Source organism: Mchenga conophoros, linkage group LG7, assembly GCF_057382185.1.
Source record: "Mchenga conophoros isolate Kocher_MC1m ecotype Shallow Benthic linkage group LG7, M_conophoros_male_GT1.1, whole genome shotgun sequence".
In the NCBI taxonomy this organism is placed as follows: domain Eukaryota; kingdom Metazoa; phylum Chordata; class Actinopteri; order Cichliformes; family Cichlidae; genus Mchenga; species Mchenga conophoros.
Genome location: NC_140532.1, coordinates 3,626,665 through 3,636,404, shown reverse-complemented (window position 1 = coordinate 3,636,404; position 9,740 = coordinate 3,626,665). Strand labels below are relative to the sequence as shown.

At 41.8% G+C, this 9,740-nt stretch overlaps 1 protein-coding gene across 1 annotated transcript in view; it reads left to right on the top strand.

Annotated features, from left to right (window-relative positions):
- Nucleotides 1–200: 200 nt before the first annotated feature.
- Nucleotides 201–9,740, top strand: part of tmtc2b (transmembrane O-mannosyltransferase targeting cadherins 2b) — an 83,178-nt gene continuing 73,638 nt past the window's right edge. The window contains exon 1 of the mRNA XM_085281570.1: nt 201–659. Coding sequence (XP_085137696.1) covers nt 577–659 — 83 coding nt within the window. The 5' untranslated portion in view covers nt 201–576. The remainder of the gene's footprint in view (nt 660–9,740) is intronic.

Here is a 9,740-nt window from a genome sequence, read left to right as displayed (position 1 = left end):
CGCAGGACTTTCATTAAATAAGGCTACCGTGTTCTTTTGTCAACCTTTAGATGCACTTGGACACCTGTTTTTGTTCGCGCTGCTCACTGGAAAGTTTATTTTGAAAGTCTACTCGGATGTTGGACAATTCCAGACTGTCTGACTTGACCTCTGTCTCAATCGCGACGTTTAGCCAGCAGCGGCCGCTGAGCATCAGAGGCTGATCCTCCTCTGTGTCAGGGAGGCGTGCTGCGTGTGTTGTCACAGATCCACGAAACGCTGCTCGTGTTTTATTTCCTGCCCAACTCTCAGCGGGATAAAAAGCTCTCGGGCTCAGACCCAACATGGGTTAGAAAGAAAGCCACCTATGGATTATCCACTTTGCGCACTTCAGCGAGGATGATGGGGGGGAGAGAATGGACTTGTTTTCGCAGAGACATCCTGACAAAGACGGGGACTGAGAGGGACTAGAAACCGGGACTCGCTGCTTCTCTGTGTCTCGCTTTGCATCTTTTTAATTTTCTTTATTTTTTCTCATTTCCCAGTTTGTTTAGTTTTGTTTTTGTTAGTATTTCCCCGCGCGCGTGCGAGGCAGAAATGTTTGCAGAATTGCTGTGCGGCGCCGTGGCTCTGGTCCTGTATGTCAACACTCTGGGCGCCGATTTCTGCTACGATGACAGGTACTTGAGTGAATGAATGACATCCAAACGCACGGTGCTGTATCCACTAGCAGGAAACCTCATCAGTTCTGTAGAGAAGCGATGATTTACAACTTGGAGGAAGGAGGCATTTCATTGCGTCAGCATCAAAACAGAGCGTTGTGTCTATCACTACAAACAGTCCGCTTGAAGGCAGGTATCACGTATCGGTAGTTTGTGCTCTGAGGAGAAGCTGAGTGATGGAAATGTCTCACTGCTTTGAAAGTCACTGTCAGAGTCCACAGTCCAGACACGTGCTTGTTTGTGACATGTGTGGCAGCTGCCTTGAAAGATAATTCCTTTGGGCTAATATTTCAACAATACAGCTGATCTGTCTTGGATCACAGCTTGTTGTTTTTCCGTAAGTTGAAAAGTGTAGTCAGGCAGCGCGCCCGTACGCCTCAGAAATAACTTCTTCAAAGTCTCAAAGTCTTGAGATGTGCTGGGGAATCAATTGATCCCAACAGGAAAAAAAAACGTGCCTCATATCTCTGCAGCAGTTCCACACATGCACGAGTGTGCAGAGCGTTTTCTTATTCATTTACTTAAAAGAGGCAACGTTGTAACCCATTTCATTGGTTTGTGGGCTCAGTCGCTGTTATGCAGGGAAATGCATTACTCATAGCTGGCCTTTTGATATTTGATGGCTGAATGGTTGTCAGTGCCTCCGGCTCCTTACTCTCCATCCATTGCCTTGATGTAGGTCAGCTGCATGCACATTTTATGCTCCTATCACTGTATCAACATCCTATCAATATTACTACAGCCAGTATTCATAGTTGTCAGTCTGGGATGCTTTTTCTCTGAACAGAATATTGTGCAGTGCTGTGCATTTATTATATGTGTCTTAAAGAGTAAAGCACGCACAGAGAATACAGCTTAGTGTACAAACACTGAACGTGGTGTATTTCCTGCACATCTCTGCTCACTGCTCTGGATATAGAACATTTCCTGCTGAGCACATCCCCCCTGGTCTTTTTCTTTCTTTCTTTTTTTGCTGAAAGTGTGACACTTTTTCTTTTACAGTTGTGTGTTGCTGTGCGTTTTGCACTTGGTGCTTAGGTCGGGTGATTCACACACTTACATGATAGGAAGGTGGAGAGGTGAGAGCCGGCTGTTGGATAGCCCCTCCAAGTTTGAATGTAATACAGACGCCAAACCTTGATAATTCTATGAGGAGATGTTAACATAATTGTAAAATAATTATTTATTACCGCAGGAGTTTGGCTCCAAATTTTTTCTGGCTTTTTTGGTGAAACAGATGAGTGACCGAATTCGCCCATCCCAGCCGGGGTTTTGCTCTGACGTACAGTATTCTGTCTCTGACATCTTGTTCTATTGCAGGCTATCTGTCACATCCAGCGTTATCTGTTTTTAACACCGTGTGTTCCAGGCTTGCAATTAGCAGCCGTCTCCTGTCCCCCCCTGGGCTCCACCGAGAGCGAGGAGGGAGGAGAGAGGAAGGGTGTGTGCGGCGGTGCTGTATCATTTTAAGTACAACAGTCCTGGGCATACAAACTGATCTGACTTGCTAATGCTGGGTTAGGTTTGAAAAAAGATGATGTCTTTATGCTGTCATTATGGAAAATACTAAATTTGTAATGGCAATAAATCAGACTTCGAGCTTGCCATTACTAAACACCCTGCAGCCTTTAGAGTGGATTTATTTAAACTGTGACACTAATTTATGCATCATTCAGATATTGTTTTTCATAAACTAAAAGGACACCAGAGTTACAGAATATAACGACGGCATGCCCCAAAATAAAGATTTATAGCTTCGATTGAACTTTTTATGGTAAACAGCTGAGGAGAAAAAAATAAATATAGCTGTTTTTCACAAGGCGGCATTGATTCCTGTCGGTGAAAAGATAGATTGTGTTTCTCCTTTGCTGCTGGCTGTGAAACTAATGCCCAGACTTAAATCAGTTTGTGATTTAAAATCAAAATTCAAGATTGCAGTGTGCATAAAATGCCTGGGAGGCACAAAGATGCCATAGAAGAGACACCTGAGGATTCATAGTCGCTTTGTAGCAGTGCTTTTTTTGTTTTCTTCAAATTCATTCTTCTCATGGTATCAGGAGTGCCTCGGTCACATGCGTCTTATCATATGTGTGTTCAGTGGTTACACATTAATAACTTTATGCCTGGTAACCAAGGCGGTAACCAAGGAAGTTCACATTTAAAAGGAGAGGGGAAAATTTTGTTTACACATGTTTAATTATTTTTGTCCAGAGTCTAAATAAAATAATTCCATGCAAGTCAGTTTTCTGACCCTGCAGCCGGTAATGCCCCTCATTTGATACGAATGACAGCGTGGAGAAGCGACCTGCTCGCCACGGCCAAATTCCCGCGGGGAGGGGGCTTTTCCTTTCCCTCCCTGGGACACAGTCATCATTAGCACATACACAGCTTTGACACCTGTACTGGAAAATGGGAATCATACGTCATGTAGTTCATATCAGCACTGCTGCAATCTACAGTTAGGGCTGAGCGAAGGAATGGGAGAGCTCAGATAAACGTCAGACGAGAAATACTGGTGCAATATTCTGCGGCTCCCTGTAAGCCGTGTGCACCAGGAACTCGCGTGATAATGAAAAGACCGTGGTTTGATTGCAGGATTCTTTTATTCGGTTATAAAAACCTGTTGAGCGCAGGTTAATCAAGGTGACGGTGTTTTTAATGAAGCTTAAAAAGCTGCCAACTTCTCCATTTAGTAGCTGTAAACACTGGACTGTTTTTAAGATATATTTCACCCCCCAAACACACACACACACTGGCTTTATGGATTATTGTTCACTGTCAGGAGTTTGATGGATGTGATGAACTGCACCCACCTCATTTTTCCAGCCTCGTGTTATGGTGTACAATTTGACTGTGTGAGGATGTGTGAAGGTTGTGGGTCACGCTGAAGGACGCAGCCTCCCTGGGCATGGCCAGTGATTTATAATGGTCAGACAGTTGGTAACGGCGAGTCATCGTACAGCTCCACGCACTGAAAGTTTTATTAGAGAAGTTGGGATTGAGGGCAGAACCAAAAGCTGCTTTGCTGAGGCAGTTTATGTGAGGTTTGGGTGGTGACTCATGTTGACACCACCCAAATGTTATAGTAAATATGGTGAAGGAAAAAGAAACTATTAAATATTTGTTTTTAGTTCAGATTAATTCAAGTTTTCTTCAAGTTTAACTTCAGAGACGTGTAGACAACCTTAATCTGGCCTCTGAGGTGGAGACCAGAATACTTTGACCTACCTGCCCCAGTATAGGCTTGTCCATAGCTGTCTCTTCTTTGGCACAGTGTCACTGCAGTGATCTTGAACCCTACTCTCATAGCCTATACTGTAGGATTGCTGCTTAGCATTGTGGTTATCTTGAGGGCCCAAGGGCGGCAACCCAGCAGCCTGAATATCTCTTCTTTTTTTCCCCGTCAGGGTTTCTTAGCCTGCGCCCTGTAATTATCGTCCTGCCTGCAGAGAGGGACTCATGACATGGTTTCGTAGATGTAGCTACGCTGCTGTTTCTCTCTGCATCTTTTTTTCCCTCCGTCTCTCTTCCTTTCAGCTACCCCCCCCAAAAACCTTTAGGCCCCCGGCTTCTATCATCCAGCGTCTCCAGATGGTCTCGTTCGGTAAGCAGTTTAGGGTTTTTCTCCCATCACCAGTTTCAGGGGGAGCATTTGAAGTGGATTCAAATGTAGGTTGTTTGTTGCTTGTAGTTGCCAGGATGGAGACATCAGAGTTCATGCTGACAGTCAGTGAAGATAGACAAAATAATATAATGCATTAAAACTCATGTATTTAGTTTTTCAAAGGGGCCATAATCACTGTTTAGAATAGATCGAATCTGTGTAATGCAACCAAAATGACAAACGTGCACATAATTATCACCTGACTCTGTGATACACAGAGCTTTCCAGCATTTTTCAACTCATCATTTATGTTACGGCCTTCAGATTAGCTGCTTTGATTCATTCTCACCGCTCTTATATGGTTTTCCATCACAACAGATTCATATTCCTCGATTGCTTTTCCCAGCACCAAGTATCAGACTGAAAAAGTGAGGCAGAAATAATATTGGAGTCAGGTTTCCTCTATTCCCGAACAATTCAGTTGAAGAAAATTAAAGCTCTTCTGTGTAAATGTGAAGAACTCTTTAATCTGTTAGTTTTAGGTTGCAGTGCTGTTCTGTTAAATTCAGTTAAATAAAACTTTACATATTAAGTCTTTTTAACTTAATGTCCTTTAACGGGAAAGAGTTCTCCACTCAGCCAGGGCTTTTCTAACATGTGGTAAACATTTACACGTGTTAGAAAGCATTAAAATAGACCCAAAAAATCATAGGTCTGTTTTTACCAAAGCTGTGATCTTTTCCTAAAACTAACCTAATCCTAACCCAGCAGTCATAGATGCAAACAAACATGAACCCCAATCTCCTGGGTCAAAGTCCTTTACGTTTGACTTGAAAGACTCTGTGATCTTGAAATTTTATGGACATTAACATATGTAATGATTCTTATCTTCAAAGTTATCGCAAATATATTAGAACAAAAATTTAAAAAAGGTATATTGCAAATTTAAATCAAGTTAAGAATGCAAAGAATTCGATTTAAAAAAGCACAGATGAAAGAGCTGTAATGGTTTTCTTCAGTGCGACTCTGTTGTCAACGGTAAGAACCTTGGGTCCTGCATTTCCTTCCTTCGACTGCCAGACTGTATAATCTGCTGGCAGGATAGGAAGGAGACATGTGGGAGGTATCCTACTCACTCCTGGTGGCTCCACACTTTCTCTAATAAATATTCTAGCAGGAATGTTTCTGATTATCAGTTACAGATTTTTAGCTCCAGTGTGAGTCTGTTGACATTCCACGTGTGAGCGCTGCCAGTGTGCGGTGAATGTGACAACTTTTTGAAATCTTCATTACAGTATCTCTCAGATTTCCCTTCAAATGTACCAGAAAGAGAAAAGGAAGAAAGAAGATTCTTCTTTTAAAACATGACTCCTTTACACCAGCGCGGAAAGATCGGCTCACTTTCAACCACAGAAAGATTGGATCTCAATTTTCCCAAGTTCTTGTTTTCCAACAGATAGCCAGTGAGGGTAGAAATTGTTATTTTCTCTCTCACCACAATTGCAAGATAAGCTAGCCTGGCAGAAATTTGTTTGTTTCTAAAAATACCATTAATGAGGGGTTCTGATATGTTTCTTTTCTTTCCAACAAAACCCCACAGAATTGCTCGAAGCATGCGTCTTGGATGGAGTGAGTTCATATTCAGGGTAATAGGAATCAGCTGAGTAGAAACGATGCTACTCTCACTCCTACACACTGTCATTGGGCCCAGAATATGGCCACGCTGCATCTTTGTTACTGCACCGAAACTCCTGAAGTTCATTTAAAAAATGTTGGCTCTTATGTTGCATTCACTGTGGTGAGGACAGAAAGGGGGGAATAAGACAGAAAGACCTGCATATCTGTAAACATGCAATGGAGACTAAACTTGAGAAAGCGTTTCATTGGTGGATGTCCTAACATGTAAAAATGCACACAAAGAATATTCTGGTGGTTGAACCAGTAAAAAACAAACGGTCGTGTGGTTATGGCACGGCAGGACCTGCTGATGCACTGAATGCTTCAGCCACAACTTCCTGTACAGCGTTTGCGGTCTGAGGAAGTTTGGGATTTTTTGGAAACTTTTTTTCCCCACAATGCTTTGTGTGACTTCTTGTAAACCACTAACTGTTAATTAAATACAAAGCAGATTTCAGCAAGACGGATTAAGAATCAATTTGAATTTAATGCTGTGAAATTTGGTTTTCGTATTCATGGTCTTTAGAGGATAAATTCTCAATTTTGCCAAGACTTGTGTATTCTCCCCGTACCTGCACGGGCGCTCTCTTGGTACTCTGCCTTCCTCCCACAGTCCAAAGATGTGCATGTTAGGTTAATTGTTTATCCTAAATTGGTCACGGGTGTGAATGAGAGCATGAAAGGTTTTCTGTCTCTCGCTGACAGACTGGTGACCTGTCCAGGGTGGACCCTGCCAGCTGGGATAAACTCCAGCCCAGCATTTAGTTCATAGCATTGTTGTTCTGTGAGTATAGCCTCAGAAAACAATGACAACAAAGTGGCCTTGAATTTCTCTTACAACTATTAAAATATCCAGTAGAGCAGGGCGATATGACCAAAAATATTTATCACGATATACATTTGAAAATTGGCGATAACGATATAACTGACGATATAATTGATACGAAATACTTTACAACTCCACAACTTTATTAGTGCAAAAAAAACCCCATCAATGTATTTTCACTTAAACAAGCAAATTCCTCGCTGACAGTTTAACCAAAAGGCATTTCCAGTGGAAACTGGCCGACATATCCTCAGCATAACCATGTATAATATCCACAAAACCTAAAAAGAGGTTATACACACACAATACGGTAACATTATGTTGAAGCACAGTGCGTATCACTCCGCGAGGTGCCTGCCTACGACAGCCGTAATGCTCCGACAATCCATCAAGCGGTGCGGCTTCGTAGCTTAGCAAAGTCGTACTAAAACATTTGACAGATTTTCGAGCGCCGTGCACATAAAATCGTTTCGAGGTCAGTAAACACAACCAGAGTTCATACATAAGGCACACGGGATTATAAGGGGCTCTGTCGACTTTCAGAAAAATCAAAGGATTGATTTTAAGTGTGCCGTATTTTCCAAACAACACGGTAATAACGACGGCCCGCTAGCATGCGCTACCAAAAATAGTGCTTTGTTGTGTATCTGACGCACGAAAGCCAAACCAGTTCCACACCACTGAAGCTGCAGCATTTTTACAAACCAATTCTGGTTCATCCGTTTCATTCAACGATCCTCTTTCGCTCTTCTCATTCTGCGTCGCCGTCATGTGTGTATGAAAACAAAGGCACTGCGCATGTGCGGCAAGTTTATCGCCGCTCGTCATCCACGCCTCCCGCTGAACGCGTAGCGCTACTTTGAAGTTTGTTTTTCACGCTACTTGTACGGCACTATTGCCTGGCGGATGGACATGTGACCAACATACCACTCTTCAACCCCGATACTGTGTGTCTGATCACATGCCCTTCCGCCAGGCAACGTAGTGCCGTACAACAGCGGAACAAACAAAACAAATCGTCTTACGATATGACAAAAATCATGCACAATCCATAGAAAAGCCGCACCTGACTAAAAGCCGCAGGGTTCAAAGCTTGTGCAAAAAGTAGCGGCTTATAGCCCGACAATTACAGTAAATGCACTTAAAAAAGCTGCTTGTTTAAGTGGAAATACATTGATGTTTTTGGGGGGGGTTTGCACTAATAAAGTTGTGGAGGTGTAAAGTATTTTGTCTCGTGTCAATTATATCACCAGTTATATCGTTATTAGGGCTGAACGATTATGGAAAATAATCTAATTGCGATTTTTTGCCCCAATATTGCGATTGCGATATGCGATTATTTTTTAAGGTCTTTGTCTTCTGTATTATTAAACAAAGACAAGCAATACATCATATAGTATGGCCAATACTATATTACATTAATTTTAAACTGTTCTTTCCTGGAAGACAGACCTCTGTTATGATGACATGAGGTGATGCATGAATTGATGACTGACATTTTTATTTAACTTCTTCAATCACAACAGTATATTTGAACATACACAATAGTTTATTTTTAGCTTACAAACATCTGAGCATAAAGTGCTGACAAGGAACCCTGGTGTAAACATTAAAATGAAAGTCAGTACAATGTGCAGATTGCAGAAATATAAATAAACAAAATCAGTGGCTTTACCACACTCAGTTTTTCGACATCTGTGAACTACTAGACAGTCATTCAATTAAAAAATAATATTAAATAAATAAAACTAATAAATAAAAAATACACACATCTTACTGATCTCTGCAGTCAGTAACATTACACATAAAGTGCAAACATAATAGCAATTGTATAAACACACACACAAACACGCCTTTAAAGTTTAAAGGCGTGAAATTGGACGGTCTAGCCTTCTGAATCAGAAGGCTAGTTCTGATTAGCGTCACCGCTGTCTCGGTGGAGTTTAATAAACTCGGCCGTCTGCTTCTTGCTATCTAAAATATAACCAGACACTGGTGTAAATTCTCGACTGTCTCATACTTCTGTTTAATAAGTTTTCTGTTTGACGTTTAGTCAGCTGTGTGAAAACCAAGGAGGAACCCACCCGGGGGATTAATAAAGTTTTATTTTATCTAATCTAATAACTTTAATCTCAGCCAAACCGATTTACTCACGAACAAACAAAACACTGAAAAAAGCCCAACAATAACATTTTTAGGTTGTCTAAGTGACTTATATATCACGTTTAACCTGAGCAGCGAAACTCCGCGGTGATCTGAAAATGATGTGCCGGGAGTTGTGCCGTTCTTGGCCGCATCAGTAACCCTCGAGCTCCCGGCTAGCTGTCGAGCTGGTGGGTAGCAGACGCCTCTGAAAACGTCGAAGCACTTTTGCAAATATGGGATATCTTGATAAACCGAGCAGATATTTGATGTTTACACAACTACTTTCTCGCCTGAAAATATGTTAAAAGTTTATTTTGTGACCCAGAAAGATTAGTATGAGTAATTTTAAAACTTAGTAGCGGCCGCCATTGCTGGAAACTGGAGTTTGGCTGGGCCGCGCTATGAATTCTGGGATATGGTAGTAATTTGGACAGCCTTCGGCACGTTGCTGTGACGTAATCGGTCTACAAATGCGGCCTCAGGAGGATGCAGCCCATGAATTTGGACATGTCCAGAGTATAATCGCAGCCTTTGCGGTTAGAAAATTGCACTTGATCATGTCGCGATATTATCGCAAATGCGATATATCGTTCAGCCCTAATCGTTATCGCAAATTTTCAAATGTATATCATGATAAATATTTTTGGTCATATCGCCCTGCTCTAATTGTTACTAAATCTGATTAGGTTGTGCACACCAACAAGGCTGTAATGCTAAACCAGGTTTTTTTAAACCTAATATGTAATCCATCTTACACAGGGAGCATGCTCCTTCCTCGCTTCTGGAC